The 18,187-nt window shown below is 47.2% G+C and overlaps 1 protein-coding gene and 1 long non-coding RNA gene across 4 annotated transcripts; one reads left to right on the forward strand and one right to left on the reverse strand.

Annotated features, from left to right (window-relative positions):
- Positions 1-544: 544 nt before the first annotated feature.
- Positions 545-11,614, reverse strand: S100A10 (S100 calcium binding protein A10). 2 transcript variants are annotated; one of them, XM_059376179.1, is made up of 3 exons: positions 11,526-11,614; positions 3,895-4,047; positions 545-952 (listed from the first exon to the last, which is right to left on the reverse strand). In XM_059376179.1, exons 1-3 carry the CDS (start codon positions 11,538-11,540, stop codon positions 791-793), a joined length of 330 nt encoding a protein of 109 aa, XP_059232162.1. In that variant the 5' UTR covers positions 11,541-11,614; the 3' UTR covers positions 545-790. The 2 variants fall into 2 exon arrangements, with proteins under 2 accessions (XP_059232162.1, XP_059232163.1); XM_059376180.1 differs by lacking the exon at positions 11,526-11,614 and adding an exon at positions 11,251-11,358.
- LOC132001493 (uncharacterized) lies at positions 9,929-15,458 on the forward strand. Of its 2 annotated transcripts, none has more exons than XR_009399623.1 (4): positions 9,929-10,977; positions 14,250-14,345; positions 14,696-14,799; positions 14,884-15,458. It is a non-coding gene; the product is annotated as an uncharacterized LOC132001493 (long non-coding RNA). The 2 variants fall into 2 exon arrangements; XR_009399622.1 differs by having other exon boundaries at positions 9,929-10,880.
- Positions 15,459-18,187: the final 2,729 nt, after the last annotated feature.

The raw sequence follows: 18,187 nt of genomic DNA on the forward strand, positions 1-18,187 counted from the left end.
GCTGCTTTTTAGGACATTGGTACCAGCACTTCATTTTCAGCAGAAAAGACTACCCCATTCTGTAAGTTGTGCTGGCCTGTTTCCTGCCATCACAATCTAATCAGGACACATCCCGTGACAACTCAACATATGTTAGTGTGTTGTTACTGAAGCATCACACCAGACTCTGTTTTTTGATCGGTTGTCTTACAGGCTTATTTTTACCCAAGACTGCTGAAACTCCACAATGAAAATTGGACTCTGACATCTCAGACATTCAAAGTGCTTGTTGGAAAGGCTCTGACTTAACTAGACAAGAAGGTGCTCAGCAATGATAAAATTAGGATATATTCTGGAAGTGCCTTCTCTCAATCCTTGAAGTTTTGGTCCTTCAGCTAGACACAGCTCCAAGGGCAGATCAGTCAGAGAAGTCTGACCTAAGGCTAAACTGAGACAGCTTTCCCACTTTGCCCACTCTGCAGTAAGCAGGCTGCCCAAGGACATGCAGGCTCTTCAGGAATGAAGCAGGGACCAAGCATTTCTGAAGAAGGAACAACCATCCATCTCAAGTGAGGAACTAAAAAAGGAATTTGTTTATTGAGGGCAAGAGGATGCAAACAATATAAAAATCAAAAGCTTATCTGACTTTTCTTTCTCTGCTTCTCAAATGGGGGTTGGATTTTATTTGTAAATTTTCTGAGGGTCCCCAACTGCCAATGGAATCCTTTATACAGAGGGAAGCTGTGTGACAGATTCCTTAAGAGACCCTTCGGAAGAACTCTCATTGGGTAGGAGTGGTGCTCAATATCGCCTATTTCTTTCCCTTCTGCTTCATGTGTACTACAAAATAGTTATTGCATGCAATGGTGAGCCCTGCGATTAGCGAGAAGAAGCTCTGGAAGCCCACTTTGCCATCTCGGCACTGGTCGAGGTCCTTCATTATTTTGTCCACGACCAGAGGGTCTTTCTGATTCTGAAAAAAAGAACAAAGGCAAGAAATATTGGTCAGTGGTTACTGTGCCAACCTTCTCTGATTTGCTCTGCTGAGAACCATTAATTAATATAATCTTCCAATTATCTGAACTCTTGTTTTAGGTTGTAAGTGATTTTTGGAGGTCACCTAAATGTATTTTTCTGCCTTGAGGGAGCATTTCAGTAAAATCATATTCAATTCATAAGCTAGGAAAGAAGTTTTCATGGTCTCTTTTCATAGAACTATAGAGATATTAGGAATTGCCTATTTCTAGGAAGAGGAGATTCATGTCAGAGAAGCTAGACCAGGCCTCCTAATTCTTAGTCCACTGCATATACATACCGCTGTGAACTTGGCATGACCTTCTGATCTGCTCTCCTTCTACCTCAGCCAATTCCACAATTTTCAAGATCACAGGATTCTGCCTGAGAACCACCCTAAAGTTCCCATTTTTTTTTTGCAGCGTGTCAGCCTACATTCTCTTTACAATTTTTTTTTTTATGATTTCGTTTATTTATTTGACAGAGAGAGACACAGCGAGATAGGGAACACAAGTAGGGGGAGTGGGAGAGGGAGAAGCAGGCTTCCCTCGAAGCAGGGAGCTGGACGCGGGTCTCGACCCCAGGACCCTGGGATCATGACTTGAGCTGAAGGCAGACGCTTAACAACTGACCCATCCAGGTGCCCCAGCCTACATCCTCTTAACAAGTGTTTGTTTCTGACAGTGTGGCCAAATCCTTGAAAAAGGAATCTCCTTAAGAAAAGATCTTGTAAGATAATTTAGGCAGTAAGTTTCAGATCTCTCCTTCTCCTCGTGAGGATGGTGAGGATGGTTAGACGTGGTAGTGTGGCTGCTCTTCCAGGGGCCAGACCATCAACCAGTGACGGAAATGAGGCCCTCTGGAGGTGTAAAGGTGTTCAGGGGAAGTCTCTGCATTTCCACGGATTATGCATATGAGTGAGGAAACTCATGCGCAATGTCTTAGGAGTGCTGGATGTTTCCACACTGCACCCAGAAACCCCCTATGCTAAAGCAGCAACATTTCCCATTCGAGGACTGTAAACTCCACCCTAAGCTGTCACCTAGGACTCACTCTGTGTGGCTGCCTCTGCTTCTGGTGGGTTTCAGTTAATTCTGGCCTCACCCCCAGCTTCCTGGCTGCGGTCAGGAGTGAAATTTGGATGACACAGAGGTCAACTCTAGAAACAAAATACTCCATCAGTGCAGCAAGTGTGGGTGTGTCCGGAATTAGGACCTGTGCCTGGAATAAATGGCACAGCCACGTTCTGTACTCCGGAGTCTGTACGTCCTTTACATTTCTTATGCCACCAAGCCTTCAGATGGAGAGTCTGGGTCTCACATGATTTTCATCTTCACTTCTCATTTTATGCAACAGCACAATTAACAAGGAGTTAGTATGCGGAGAATGCCTTTGTGTGATGGGCAGGTTTACAAGGAACACATGCCCCTGCATTTTATGCTTGCCTGGGAGGATCCCCGAGAGCGGAAGTGTGGAGGTGACTGTGTCCAGCCCTCTCATGTATGGGGCCGGAACTGAGGCCCGGAAGCCAATGCCACCTGGCTAGTGTGAGGACAAAGCCAGATCTAATTCATGGTCTGGGGCTGTGAAAGCAGAGTGGCGGCATATTCTGCAGCCTTCTGGGCTAGCATCGTGGCCCGTGTGGCTGTGAGCCTGCTGTCAGGCTCTGCCTATCCACTTACTTAACTGGCGTGGATAACATGTGAATCAGAGCGTACTGTAAAACTCCATGTTTATGGGTTCGGGAGGCAGGGGCTCGACTCATGTGCTCACCACCGGGCTGACAAGACGCAGGACTCAGCACTTTACCATCAGCTCCCTTCACCTGTTAGAGGCTAATGCAGTTTTCTACCCCAAGCACAGAAACAATCCTTTCCTCTTTTTTTTTTTTTTTTTTTTTCAGATTTTACTTATTTATTTGACAGAGAGAGGGGGCGGGGGAGAGAGCATAAGCAGGGGGCGTGGGAGTGGCAGGCAGAGGTAGAGGGAGTAGCAGGCTGCCGCTGAGCAGAGAGCCCAACATGGGGCTCAACATGGAGCTCGATCCCAGGACCCTGGGACCATGACCTGAGCCAAAGGCAGCTGCTTAACTGACGGAGCCACCCACGCGCCCCAGTAACGATCCTATCAAATGACCACAGGAGTGGCAGGGAGAAAGGGGCTTGCATTTCATGCTAGTACTTTGTCAAGCAAGGTTTCCCCTTCGGTTAAACACCACAGCCACGTCTTAAGGGGCTACGATGTAAAAGGACAACTATGCCTTGTGGCCTAATGTCCTGAGTGAGGTGTCTGAGCTGATGGCATAGTCCTCTCCTAGTCCTAATGGGCCCCTCTGTCTGTGGGACTCAAGCTGTGTTCTCAGAGCATTTTCAGTGCAGAAAGCAGTGATCTCTGAGTCACACTTGGCTCTCATTCAGCAGATGCTTGACACCATTCCTTTGTAGATTAGAGCGGGACACTTATTTTTTAAAAAGCCTTTATCTGAAGGGATCTAAGAAGAGACATGAATTGCTCAGAGTGGATGTGAACAGAGAATGTGGGATCTCCAATGCCAGGTTTATGACCTGAGGTGGCCACTTCCTGCTTGATGCCTCTCTGGTGAGAGGCCCTTTTTCTCTGTCTCTGTCTCAAAGGACATCTTGTGGTTCTGTGTGTGCAGCCTTATTTCACCTTCATACTGTAAGCTCCTTGAGGGCAGGGAGTGTGTCTTCTCTACCTTTTGCTTCCCCTATGACATCTTACAAACCGTAGGCCCTCAATAATGTTTAATAAGCAAAGGAACAAAGACACTTTTCTACTAGGGGCCTCCGCAGGGAAGGGATAGGAAGTGGAAGGAACAGCAACCAAGACTAGAAGTCCTGGTGTTCATGCCTGGTTCTTTCTGGGCCTTTCAGGACTTACTTCCAAAAATCCAGGGAACTCCTTTTCCATGAGTACTCGCAGGTCCTCCTTTGTTAAGTAGCCTTTTTCACCAGCAAACTTGTGAAATGTGAACATCATGGTTTCCATGGCATGTTCCATTTGAGATGGCATTTTGGTGAGGTCTGTTGAAACCTTTTAAAAGATGTAAAGAAAGAGTTTACATGAGCTTTTAAAACACATGTATTGCCAGTCTTCTGTGGGTAACTGGAAGGAAGAGGATTAGGTCATCCATGTGACCCTTTCTGGCCCCATGCACCTCAGGTGTTGGGCCTCCTGCTGATGGAAATGGGCCCCTCAGGTATTGGTGCTCTAAATGAGGAATTTGTCTAGTTGCCCACTAAGTCTGCATCAATCACCTAATGAAGAATAAAAACTAATCATCTGGAAAAGCAATTCCTATTTTTAACAGACAAAGCATCTACTGAAAGAGCAGAGGTTTCATCTTTTTTCTCTTGCCACTGGTACATGAGACTGACTCTTAGATACGTCTGAATACCAACAACCCACACAGTCAAACCTGGTTAATGCTCCAAGCTTAACTAGGTAACCTGATTCAGTTTAAGTCTAGGTTTAGAATTCTGCTAAAAAGGCACCTGGGTGGCACAGGTGGCTGAGTGTCCGACTCTTGGTTTTGGCTCAGGTTGTGATCTCAGGGTCATGAGATCAAGCCCTGCTCAGTGTGGAGTCTTCATTGTATTTAATTTAAAGATTTTATTTATTTATTTGAGAGAGAGAAAGAGGGAGAAAGGGCACAAGCTGGGGGAGCAGCAGAGGGAGAGGGAGAAGCAGACTCCCCACTGAGCAGGAAGCTCAATGCAGAATTCGATCCCAGTATGTTGGGATCATGACCTGAGCCAAAGGCAGATGCTTAACCGAATGAACCCCCCCGTGCAGAGTCTTCTTGACATTCTCTCTCCCTCTCCCTCTGCAGTGTGCCTTCCCCAACCCCCAACGCCATGCATGTGCTCTCTCTCTGTCTTAAAAGAAAAAAAAAAAAAAAAGAAAAAAAAAGAAAAAAGAAAAATACAAATCTGATTACAAATAAATTTTGTTTTCTGGGCGTGTATTCTTTACTAAAGGTCTGAACTTGTTATTCATTGCAACACATTGCTTGCATCTCTGGTAGTAAAATGCAGGTTCTCAAAGCTACTCAAAGCTCATTGTCTAGTTTCTTGAAAAGGAACAAGTAACAGTATATCCCCAACTCCTTCGGGGACCTAGTTTTTGGCAGGAAGCACAGAAGAACCACTCTGATTCTGGGGCACAGTGGGAAAGCAAAACCTTTCCATTGGAAAGTGTTTAAAAGAAGGGAAAGGAAACATGTCAGATCATTCTGTTCAGGTACAATGATCTGGGGGCATATGCCACATCAAGACCCAGTGCCTGGTGCTTAATACAAACTCAGTGGATTTTGGCTTCATTGGAAGGAATGTTTTGTCAGAACAGAGTAGTTTTGGCCAACATCACTTAAGATCACACTAGTGGAGAGACAGAAACAGGTGAACCTGAATGGAGATTGCAGCATACCACTCCAAAAACAAACAACAACAACAAAAGAAAAAGCCCCCAAAGGGGAGCCTGGGTGGCTCAGTTGGTTAAGCAGTTAAGTGTCTGCCTTCAGCTCAGGTCATGATCCCGGGGTCCTAGGATTGAACCCCACATTGGACTCCCGGCTGAACAGGGAGTCTGCATCCCCCTCTCCCTCTGCTGCTTCCCCTGCCGCCCCTCACTTGTGCTCTCTTTCTCATTCTATCAAATAAGTAAAATCTTAAAGAAAAATAAGTAAGCCTCCCAAAACCCCACGGCACAAGAACAGGTTTTGAGTACAGATTGATGGAGAGGCTGGCACCTTCCCTGGCTAGAGTGCCCAAAGAAACCAGAAACATGATTTTGGTCTGGTTCCTGCTGCTGACGGATCTGTGTTCAACACAGATTTCTAAATGCTATTTTTTACAGAGGAGAAGGCAGAGCTAGTTGGTGACCACGGGGACTGAGCAATTATACTTCTGAATTATAAATTCTACCCCTTTAATCCCCAGATAAGTGCAGGAACCAGCATGCTAAAGAATGTGCTACTCTAGAGAATGCTACACGCCAGACTCTGGTGTGATTCATCCAAAAGGCAGTTCTCTTGGAAAGATCAGCAAATTAATGCTTCAAGGTCCACTGTGAGATGAATTCCAGGGGAACCACACCCTTTTCCTCCTTTCGTACACAGCCCCAGTGGTTGTCAATGGCAACCCACAGTGCTTAGATGGAGTTGCCCTTGCCTGGATTGTTCTGGAAGTTGAGCAATTTAAGAGAACTGAGCTGAACGAGTCAGGGGAGGGAAGATGTGGGATACCACCCAGGTCTGAAATAACTCAGAAAAGGAGTCAGTGACCAGAGGTATTTAAAAAAAAAAACAAAACCAAAAAAAAAAAAAAAAAACCCAAACCAAAAAAACCCCAAAAAACAACCCTCTGTGTCTAAGCTCAGAGCAGCAGGGTTCTTCATAACCGATTAGCAAAGGTGCCGAAATTGGTACTGGTCACCAGACACCCAGCTCACCTTCTGCACAGAGCAGAGGGAAGGTGCACTGCAAAGCCAGAGAAGAAAGGGGACATGGCATAGAAAGGACCCCTATAATGGGAGAACAGACTAATTTAGGAACTTCTAAGGAATATAAGTTGTAAACAGGAAATCTTGGCGACCCTTGAATATCTTCTTTGAGAGAGTGAGGCCAGTCTAACTCGAGTGAACGCTCAGGTCTCAGAGGACTCCAGTCCCACTCCTACTTGTCCACATTCATTATGAAGCTTTCTTCTCTGAAGCCACGTGTCCCTCATCTTCCCCTCCCCATCGCTGTTTTATTTAACAAATGGGTAGTAAGAACAGCAGCCAGCCAACTCCCTATTTGTCAGGTAGACCTTTGAAATAAGAACGCAGAACAGTGACTAGCCAGGAATCTGAGTTCATGGAGGTGAATGGCTTTGATAAGCAGAGGAGATGCCCACGGTCTCATCAGGAACCAGTGCCCAGAGTACTGAGCAAGGCTACAAGCAAATTATTGTTTTGAAGGAGCCAGAGCATTGGTTTTCAAGTAAGATGAAGGAAAAGGGGCAAAAGTTGTGATTAGAACTGTTCTCTTAGCTAGTGGATGAGTCACGGAGCTCTTCTTCCCCAATGCAGCTGCTGCCCCACTGAGTCAGTAGCTCTCCTGTCTTGGGTGGGGTAGGCTGCAGGGCTGACCATTGGTACTAGAGGAGCAAGTTCAGGGACCTGAATCTGGCGCTTCCATCTCCCCAATCACACAACACACTCCATTCCATTTTCACTGGGGCTAAGAGGGGGCAGCATCCTGCGTACCCAGGACAACCTAGTTCTGCACCTGCAACACTCAATCCATTTAACTTTCACCTATCTCCCTCTCAGATTTAAGATCCTCCAGGGGAAGAACTGTGAATTATTCTGTTCTATGAACTGCAAGATAAGCGTTTGCAAAATGAATGAATGAATCAATCAGACAAGCCCCTTGGCAGGACCTGAAGTGCACGTGTGACCACCCGGGTTTGCACTGAAACCCTTGTAGTTCAGAGCTCGGCAGAAGGATGTGAAGCTGGGGTGAAGTGGGGAAGCGGCCCACAGGGGCTGCCTGTGAATGTTGGAATAGTAGGATACAGACAAAAGCACATTCCGTGAGCGCAGGGAAAAAAAAATGTGTCCTGCTAAACAGGTCTGGCCAGACCCTGAACATGACTTCTCTTTCTCTTCTCACTCCTGCTGTTTTCTTGTGTTTTGGTTCACACTGTGCACTCCACAGGCTGTAACTACCTCATCGTTCTTGCATTTTTTTATTGAGTCATTTTATTCTGATGTCTGTGTGTCCTCCCTACCTGTTTGCCTGGGTAAGAGGTCTTTACGATGGAGGCTCAGAACTCTAGTTTTTCTCTGTGCAGTTCTCTCTACAGAAAAGAACCCTGGACTCCCCAAATTTAATCACAGTGGTGGTAATTACATTTTCCATTTCTGGTCCTCCTACACTGAGCACCTGCTGTGCACATTAGGCTGGTATGCACACTCACACACACACACACACTCTCTCTCTCTCTCTCTCCCTGGTGCTTGCCACTGGGGAGTTCACCAGCTAATGGCATACTGTTTAAAAATATATTCTGAATTCTAGTTAATTGTGTTTCTGATTCTTTCCCCACTAGATTGTGGGTTCCTTAAGCAGCCTGCCTTCCCACAGCCTGCTCAATGGAGTGGTAAGAATGAGTGACAATAATGTACATTTTGGTTCTCCTGGGAGTAGCAGGGAGCATGAGGCCTCCTTAGAAAAGTGTCTATTCCTGAGTGATCCCAAATGTTTGCTCTGGACCCATGCCCAGATCCAGACCGTAATTTCAAAAAGGACACTTCTAAAGAGCAAGAGAGCTGATTTACTTTGCTCTTCTGTGTCTTGTCCATACCCTAGTTTTCTTACAGCCCACCCAGAAAATAATTGGCAGGGTATGTGTCAAAACAAACATCTGTTATTTAAAAAAATGTGTTTGAGGTTTCCTTCCTTCTGCCTTGGAGATTTTGAAAAGAAAAGAAAAGAAAGCTTGCTCTTTCTTTCTTTCTTCCTTTTTTTTTTTTTTTTTTTTTTTAAATTTAACACAGAGGTATTTTTTAATTTGATCCCTAAAAAGAATTCAGAAAAAATGAGTTGAGGCAACGGATCTGGATCCAGGCTCTCTCTCCTGCCTCTCCTCAAACATAAAACTTCCTCATCAAAAATGTGGGCAGTGAAGAAAAAGCTCCAGATGCAAGAAGAACTCAAGAAGCCTTCTCTACCCCAGTGAAGCATGTTCACTTTTCCTGGAAGATCTGTCAGACATCAGCCTGAACTGGAAAAGGGTAGCCATTGTGACAGTGCTGTTAAAACCATTGGTGGGTTATTTGTGGAGCATAACAAAAAGCATGGAGGACATGGGGAGTTAGAGAGAAGGGTGTTGGGGTAAATTGGAAGGGGAGGTGAGCCATGAGAGACTATGGACTCTGAAAACCAATCTGAGGGGTTTGAAGTGGCGCGGGGGGGGGGGAGGTCGGGGTACCAGGTGGTGGGTATTATAGAGGGCACGGATTGCATGGAGCACTGGGTGTGGTGAAAAAATAATGATACTGTTATGCTGAAAATAAATAAATGAAAGAAAAAAACCATTGGTGGGCTGAACGGTAGTTATTTAGTGAAGGGGTAGGAAGTGCTGAAAATTGTTAAAAAATAAGCAAATTCATTCTTTTTGTTTTTGGTATGAGATTCCTAAATTGTTGAGTCTTCAGGAAAATGAAAAGCTTAAGAAAGATGCTAAGCCTTCATTCCAGCTTTCCCAGCACTCAGAGTGCTAACTTACACATCAAAACCCTGAAAAGATTCCATTGTTTCCCTCAACTTTGAACTATTGTGCTTTAACCAAGTGGGCAGTGCTCTAAAAAAGCCACATTTTTGGAACTCTCATTGGAAAGCAGGGAGGCACCCAGTCTTAGCTCCACCAGGACCAAGGGCTGACTTCACTGGGGCGGCTGCTTGAGGGGCTGGTCAAAGGCCAGACTTGGGAGGAAAAGGGCCCATCCTGTATTGTTTGCAAAAAAAGCCAGGGCAGAGCATCATCTAAAAATCAGCGTACTTTATGGCCAGAATATCCTCAAGAAAACGTGAAGGACTGAAATAAGAAACTTCAAATGGGTCAAGGACCACGATGAAGAAAGTAGTTTCTGGCTGTCAAGGAAGGCATATATGCCATCCGGGAGAGACAAGAAATAGAAACAGGTTAGGAATCTGTGGGGGCCAGGCTGATGAAGAAATTTCCCATGAGTTATATGAACTCATTTTTGCCCCAGCCTCTGGTATTATCTTTTGCAATCTGCTGGAACATGGTGGAGGCAAAGATCACTGTCTGGGTGTTTTTTGACCCTGGTCTCCTCTGAAGTGCAGGGTATAAAGAGCCACTGCAGCAGTCTGAAACTCAAGCTGCAGAGCTAGGGGGTGGAAACCTGCAGCCGCTGCTAAAAACATCTTAATGGGAAGAGCTACCTCACAAGTAAAGCTGGGGCAGGCTGCCAGCAGGCATGCCGGCCAATCACCCAACAGGGGTGCGTCTCACCTTGGCCTTGCCAATCCAGTTGCTGCCCTCACCCACAGTTCAGTCCAGAAACCTCTCCTTCAGATAGCTGGCCAGTCCTGGTGTGACTCACTTCCTCTTGGCAAATGCCCTCTGAGATGGCACAGTTCCCCTTCTTCGGGAAGTGTTCTGTCCGAATCATCTGCACAGACTATCTGGAACCACTGGGGCCACACCCGCATGGTCTCACAGCTGAGTCGCGGGCCTGCTCTAGGAGAATCTGGGAGCCCTTTGTGCTCACCAGCCCTGCAGGATGCTCCCAGCTCCCCTCGAGAGGGAAGGGGAGGTGGACTTGATGTATTTCAGAGTCTGGCCTAGGGCTCTGCTCTGCCTAGCTTGTAGCTGCTGGGCTTTCCTTAGCTTTCCTCACCAGCCCCAACCACCCACCTTTCAGAGTCCCGGTTTCAATTAGGTGGAGTCTAATGGACAGTTAGCAGTGTTCAGGGCTGGAGGAAGCCGCATTCCTTTGGCAAAGCTCAAGTTGTGACCCGGTACCAAGGGCAAGTCTATCTCTGCTCATGCACCGGGCTGGAAGGTCTTTCATCAAGGCCACTCTTCCCTTCTTTATAGTTCCACTTGTTTAATGAGGATTGCAAGAAGGGAATCCTTTCAGTAGGGAAATCCCTTCCTATATTCTCCTCTCCGCCACCCGCCGGCTAGCCAAGCTTTGTTACGAAAACAAATAGACCTACACACAAACAACAGGAAGCCCAACCAGCAGCATCTGGGCGAGGGACTGAGCAGTGCCCTTTAGGAAGCTGCCAACCTGTCCAGCTCGGTCCGTGTAGCTCAGAGGAGGAGGCCACACACATCTGGCCAGAGGTCAGCCTGCAGCTCGAGCCCACAGAGAAACATGTCAGCCAAGAAGGGGCGAGAAGCGGGATTTCGGATAACTCGGGAGACTGGTGGAAAAGTGGCAGTAAGGAGCAATGGAAAGGGAGGAGAGGGCAGAGGCCCCAGGGCGCCCACACCGCGGTCCGGCAATAAAGGACGGGCGCCCCTCCTCCAGTCCGTGAGGATCGGGGCAGGGGCGCTGCCCGCCTCGCCGGGGTGTCGCCCAGGGCGCTGAGAAGTGGACAGCTAGCAGCCGCCGGCGCCTGGAACACCGCGCGAGCCCCGACAGCCGACGGGGGGCTTCCCCGGGCGCCAGGTCGGGGCTGGGGGCGGCCCGGGAGCGGCGGGCGGAACTCACCTTGGCCCGAGGCGCAGCAGGGACGATTGGCTGGGTGGGACGCGCGGCCAGTGAGCGGAACGCGGCGCTCTGGGAGCCTTAGTAAGGGGCGGGGGTTGGAAGGGGGAGGGGGAGGCAGGAGGAGCCTGGGCCGGTGCCCCGGGCGCGCTCACCCCACCCCTTCACCCCGCCCCCTCACCCCGCCCTCCTCTTCCTGTTACCCCCCAACCCCAACCCGGCGCAGGCACACGCCCTCCCGGCGGTGCCGCCGCGCCCTGGACTCCGCCCGCTCTCACCTCGCCTGAGAGCATTTTTGTGAACGTCTCTTCCTACTCGAGGGCTCTCGGATAGTTCAGGGCATCCCCACCCTGGGCCTTGCCCTTCCTCTCGGGTTTGGTTTTAGAGTGAGCGCGCGAGGAAATCAAAGAATCCAGCCGTTCTGCGGGTGGGGTGCGCTGGCCCAGAACCAGATGTAGGCGGCTCTTCGGTAACCTACAGGTCTAGGAATTAGTTTCTAGATGGTTCCGCAGGGAGGGAGGGGCACGTGGAGCCCAAACGACAACCAAGGCGTTTTATTCGCAGATTAGGCCCAGGACTGCAGTCCGGAGGGTCTCCTTGGCCTGTGCCCCTGGCAGCCCACATCTGGCAGAGAAGCCGGTTCTCTGCTTGGCGCCTGCCCTGCAGAGTGGGGGATGGAGGGTGCTTTTGGCTTGTCGGCTCCCACACAGGCCCCTTGTTGGACAAGGGATTGACCCCTTAGTGTGTATGGCTTCACATGGTGTATAGTTGAGTTTCAGTTGTAGGTGACATTGTTAAGACCAAAGTTTCTAAGCCTCCTTTTTGTCCTGTAATCTGCCTGTTTGGTTCTCGGAGCCCTTTAAGAAGTTTCTGGAAGAAGTTTAGAGAAAACCCAAGGGTTTCTAGTGGATGCACAGTGTTTTCCTCCTCCCCCCATTTCGTTTATCTGCTGTTTAGGGTTAAATGCAAACTACTAGCAGCTGTTGGTGGAAAAGGGCCTAGTCCCAAGTCCTGGGTTTTCCTTTGTTCCCAGGGGAGGTCCTGGGAGGAGAGGAGTGAGTGATCCTAAAGGAATGAACAGACTCGGGGAATCCTCCAAGTGCTACCATGTGACTCATCTTGGCTTTTGCTAGGAAAATTCAATTTGAATTTCAGTTCTCACTTACACTGGGTTCCTGCAACCCTGGTGGTGACTGTTCAAGGGGGGAATTCTTCAAAATTTTGCCATATACTTTCTAAGTTTTTCCCAGGCCCCAAGTTTTAGTCAAGAATGGAGAAACACACACACACATTTCTAAGTTGGGGATTTGCAGGAAGGGAGGGGGACTTAAAAAAAATTGAACCCAAATTCTCAAATTTGGTCCCTAAAGTAAATTCAGAAAAAAGGCAATGGATCTGGATCCAGGCTCTCTCTCCTATTTCTCCCCAAACATAAAACTTATTCAACAAAGAAGTAGGTGGCAAAGAAAAAGCTCCAGATGCAAGAAGAAAGAACTCCGAAGCTTTCTCTACCCCAGTGGAGCACATTCACTTTTCCTTGAAGAGTTGTCAGACATCAGCCTGAACTGGCAAAGGGTAGCCATTGTGACAGTGCTGTTAAATCTGCATTGGTGGGTTGGGTGGTAGTAATTTAGTGAGGGGATAGGAAGCACTGAAAATTGTCAAAAATAAGTAAAAAAAAATTTTTTTTTTTTGCTTTTGATGTGAGATTTCTAAATTGTGATCACACTGTTATAGAATTATGTGTTCTATTTTTGTTTCATAATACTTTATTTTCCTTCCTTCCTTCTCTCTTCTTTTTCTTTTTACTATTTTCTGTCATTATTTATCAAGAACATGCTCATTCATTTACTCATTCTTTTTTCTTTTTTTTTTTTTTAATCCCTATTCGTCTACACTGTAGCTTCTCTACTCTCTTCTTCTGGTTGCTGGTGCCAGAAGCTGAGGCCTTCCAGTTCCTAGTAGCTTTGGTTCCAAAGATGGAGGGAACCGGGTTTTTGAAACCCTGTGAAGTGCTGAGAATGCAGTGGTGAAAATGGTCAGCAGGATGGCCACTATCTCTGTCTTTGTGCAGCTTCTTATGTTTTTGTACTGGAAGGTCCATAAAGTCCCAAGTGTCTGCCATGCCTATATTCTCCCTCTAGAAGATGTTGTGCCAGGCAGTTCTTTCTTTTTTTTCTTTCTAAATATTTTATTTATTTGATGGAGGGAGAGAGAGAGAGCGCGAGCACGCGCGCACACACATGCGGTGGGGGTGGGGGAGTGAGGAGCGGAGGGAGGGGGGGAAGCAGGCTACCCCCTGAGTGGGAAGCCCGAGGCAGGGCTGTATCACAGGACACTGTGATCATGACCTGAGCTGAATTCAGGCAGATACACAACCAACCGAATGAGTCACCCAGGTGCCCCCAAACAGTTCTTTCTTGAGAAAGTAGTTAGGCCTTGTAAACCATATGCATACAGTGACGCAAGCTCAGTTTCCCTAGTGACAACCAACGGGATCAGGCAGCAGCGCCTGAGCCAGAGCTGCTCAGCCAGGATGGTAGAGTAGCAGCGGGAAGGGGAGCTGCGCAGAATGGAAAAGACAGAATGGCCCTGTGAAAATCAAAGAAAATCTTGTTTCAAATGGAGTCAGGAAGCCAGCAGGGGGAGCTCTCATGCTCAGCACTCATCAAAGGCAGACCCAACAGGAAGAGAGGGACGTTCCAGGTGGATACTACTTTACTATTCAGGAGGGAGGGAGAAGGCTTTCTAGCACAATCCAGCCAATGAGAGACTGTCACAACCCAGCCAATGAAAAGCCACTACCCTTCACATTCTCACTTTACTTGAATGGACTTGATGTTTGTAACAGTGCCTGTGAACTTCCAATTTCCTCTATAAAAGAGCAGTCCTCCTTTGTTCTTCTGACTTGCCTACGTTTGCTTGTCCCAGTTTGTAATTCTCTGCTGTGCCCAAATAAACCCATATTTGCTGGTAAAATAACTGGCAGTTTTATTTTTTAGATTAACAGCCATCCAAGGAATGGGAACAGAGGCCTGACTCAGTGTGGTCCCTGGAGTGAACCAAAGGCAATGGTGAAGCTCTCCACCAGGTCTATGGTATGTTCTAGTATACTAAATGCTAGGAGCAGAGGGCATTGTCCCACCACTGAGGCAGCAATGGGAGTTGTCCCTCTTCTCCGCGTGGAAACAAAACCTGTCACTTGGTCGTTCTTAACTTTTTGAGGTTTGTAGTTAGAGCCCAGAGGGCGGCCTGTTCACTAGAAATGTGTTCTTCCCGTCAGCTGGCTGTGGCTGCTCAGCCAGGAATTGGGATCCCAGCACCTGTTGCACTCAGGTGGGACTCTGATTAGTCACCTGTTGAATGGAACTGGCCGTGATGTGTGTCACTTGCAGATGAAATTAGTTAAGAGGTTACTTTATCACATTTTTTTCTTCCCATTTGCTAGATGCCGAGGCTTTAGGGGGTTGGAAGGAGCCTGAGTTACTGAATCACTGAATGGAGGAAAACCACCTGCAAACTAGGCCCAGCTTCACTGGAACAGTTATGTAGGTGAGAAAGAAAACTGTGGAATTTGGGGGTTTACCTGTTACCACATAACCCTAACAGATAGAATGGCATTCTTTTGTGTGCCAGAAATTTTGGTAGCATGCTCATGAAGTCGGGAGTTGAAGAATTACACTGTTAACTGATCACACATCAGCATGGTGGCGTGTTTTCATGGAACTGGCTCTCCTCCCCGAGAATCTCTTGGGTCCTCAGAAGGCATGGTGCTCCCAGGTCTGGCAAAAACATACACATTTTTTGTCTCTTCATGTGCATCAAGTTGTGCCTGTAGCTCACAGAAACTATGTGCAGCCTAGCTGTTTGCAGGGAAACTCTGTTACTGTTGCGAATCATAGTTGTAGCAAAAGAAAATTTGACCTGTCAGTGAGGGAGCTCTGGTAAGGAGTCACCGCAGTCCGTGGTACTTCAGTTGAAAAGCACAGATTTACAGTTGTCTGGTCTAGACTGGTTGATGGCAATCCAGAAAACAAAACAAAACAACAACCCCCCAAGTGTGGTACACTGTAAATAGGGCAAAGCAGTTTATTAAACCTTTCCCATATTTTTTGAACATTTAGGTTGTTACCAGTTTTTTTTTTTTTTAACTGCCATACATTATAATGATATACAATAGGACTATTTTTGAATAAATACCTTTGCCCATCTGTTTATTTGCTTGGATAGATTTCTCTCAGAAATCTTTTTTTTTTTTTTAAGATTTTATTTATTTATCAGAGAGAGAGACGGGGAGAGAGTGAGCACAGGCAGACAGAATGGCAGGCAGAGGCAGAGGGAGAAGCAGGCTCCCCGCCGAGCAAGGAGCCCGATGTGGGACTCGATCCCAGGGATCACAACCCGAGCCAAAGGCAGCTGCTTAACCAACTGAGCCACCCAGGCGTCCCTTCTCTCAGAAATCTTAAAGGACAAGTAGGGCTTAGATTGTGTGGGTGCGGACAGGAGGGAAAAGCATGTGCTAGAGCATGGAATCCTGGAGTGAGTGCTTCTATTGAAGGACCCCAGGTCAGAACTATAGTATAGCCTATAAGTTTTAACATTCTTTTTATAACCAGCTTATGCTAACTAAGAAACTGTGGCCAGCTGACCATAGATAAGGGAGTCAGCAAGCAGCATAACAGGATAACGAATAGCAAAAATCTGTGTTTAACCCAGCTGTGTCTGGCTTCTGTATAATAATGCTTCTAATGCTTTGCTAAGAAATGAAAAATTGCTTAAACCCTCGTTCGCTGTGTAATCAAATAAAGTTATACCCTTCCCCTGTTAAGAATTTCCCCTACTACTAAGTAAAATTGATAAGGGTTGCCTCCCGTACCAAGGCCGGAGACGTACGGTTCGGCACGTACACTAGCTGGAGACGTGCGGTTCAGCACGTATACAGATAAAGGTTAGAAACGTGCAATTCAACACGTACCCTCTACTGTACACTACCTGAACGGTGACTGGCCAGAATGTATGGTTGGTTTTAAAGGATTGGCTACCTGTGTGTAGGCCTTCCTGTAATGCTTTGAAATTACTGGCTAGAAAAGTGAGGGCTCTGATGTAATGGACTGTAAAATTCTATATTAAGGGACTCCCGAAACAGATCGGGGCTCTCAGGCACTGACCCATCCTGGTCAAGTGTCCCTGGGAGTCCGAGCATGCCCGAATAAAATCCTCTTGCTTATTGCATCCAGTGGTCTGTGAGTGCGTCCTTGGGTACGGGTCCTCTAGGGTCTTTCACTATCCTAGGAATTGCTCCAGTCCTGAGAGGAGGTGCCTTTCCTGGGGTGCCTGAGATACTCTTCTAAGGGGTTTGGAGCTTGTTTTTGAAGGTAACAGGGAGTTGCTGAAGAATGTTAAAGGAGTGTGAGCTGCTATCCCACTTTCTAGCACCAGGCTCTGGATCATCACACCACTGTGAACTTGAGTCTCCCTCTGGGCAAAATAGGGATAGACACTGATCTTCTGTGTTGACAGAAAAAAAATGAAGCAGCGAGTGACCATGAAGGCACCCAGCTCTGCCCAGCAGGCAGCAGGTTCTGCACAGTGGATCTAGCTTCTGCGTGGTTCCCCCTCTGTGAGACAGAACCTCTCGGGTGGTCAAGCATGGCTGTTCTGTGGGCAAATGCCTTTGAGCAGGCTTCGCTCCAGGGCCCCTGAGGGTTGAATAGAGGCTGTATTTGCTCTGCTAACCTGTCTCCTGGGGCAGCAAAAGTTGAAAGACTGTAGCTTGTCTGTCGTCCTCCCTCCCTTCCTTTAAACACTGAACTCTTGGGGCACCTGGGTGACTCAGATGATTACATGTCTGCCTGTGGCTCAGGTTGTGATCCCCGAGGTCCTGGGTTTGAGCCCTAATGTCGAGCTCCCTGTTTAGTGGGGGGATCTGTTTCTCCCCTCTGTCTGCCTCTTTCTTTCTTTCTTTCTCTCTCTCTCAAATAAATAAAATCTTAAAAACAGCAACAACAACAACGACACCGAACTCTTAGCTTGGGTTTGGAAACTACATGCTTCCTCTATAGCTGAACTGCACATTATAATGGTTATATTCAATCAGATATGTACTGAGCACCTTCTTCTTCTCCCCCCCCCCCCACCTCTTCTTCTTTTAACTGAGCACCTTCTGGTACCTGGTATGGTCTGGGTACTGTGGCTATGTCAATGACCAAGACAGAAAAATTTCCAAGGCCTTACATTCTAGTGGGAAAGACAAACAAAATACAAGCAAAGGAGAAAACTAAACGAATATAAAAATTGTGGTAGGTTGTAATGAGGAACATGATGGGAAAAACAAGAGTCTGAATGAGAGAAAGATTAAAGGGGACATGTTTTAGGTAAAAAGTCAGGGAAGAGGGACACCCGGGTGGCTCAGTTTGGTTAAGTGTTTGGCTTCAGCTCAGGTCATGATCCCAGGCCCCTGGGATGGAGTCCCTCATCAGGCTCCTTGCTCAGTGGAGAGTCTGCTTCTCCCTCTTCCTGAAGTTCCCCCTGCTTGCTCTCTCTCTCTGACAAATAAATAAAATCTTAAAAAAAAAAAAAAAAGTCATGGAAGAGTATACTGAAGACATAGAGGAAGAGAAGGAACTAGGGTTGCAAATAGAACAGGAGCTAGGAGGAAGCTTTCCCTGTGGAGGGAAAAGCAAGTGCAGAGACTGGGAGGTGGGCAGGGGAATTGAAAAGCCATGGGTGTGCTTGCAGCATGGTGGGGAGCAGAGGGGAGAGTGATAGGACATGAGGTGAAGGCACAATCTGCTGTGTCTTAACATGGTGGTTATGAGCACAGAATTGAGGTGAATCCTAGTTTCTATGCCTCTCTTTAGCCATGTGATCTCACACATGTTACCTAACCTTTCCAAACTTTAGTTTTCTCATTTGGAGAAGGGACTTGATCTTAGAACCT

The sequence above is a fragment of the Mustela nigripes genome, chromosome 14 (assembly GCF_022355385.1).
Source record: "Mustela nigripes isolate SB6536 chromosome 14, MUSNIG.SB6536, whole genome shotgun sequence".
Lineage (NCBI taxonomy): Eukaryota > Metazoa > Chordata > Mammalia > Carnivora > Mustelidae > Mustela > Mustela nigripes.

What these genes read in the sequence shown, in the direction of transcription:
- S100A10 (XM_059376179.1), bottom strand. An exon ending in AGTTCCCTGGATTTTTGGAA is followed by an intron (nt 953 to 3,894) that starts GTAAGTCCTGAA and finishes TCTTTTTTTCAG; the next exon opens with AATCAGAAAGACCCTCTGGT.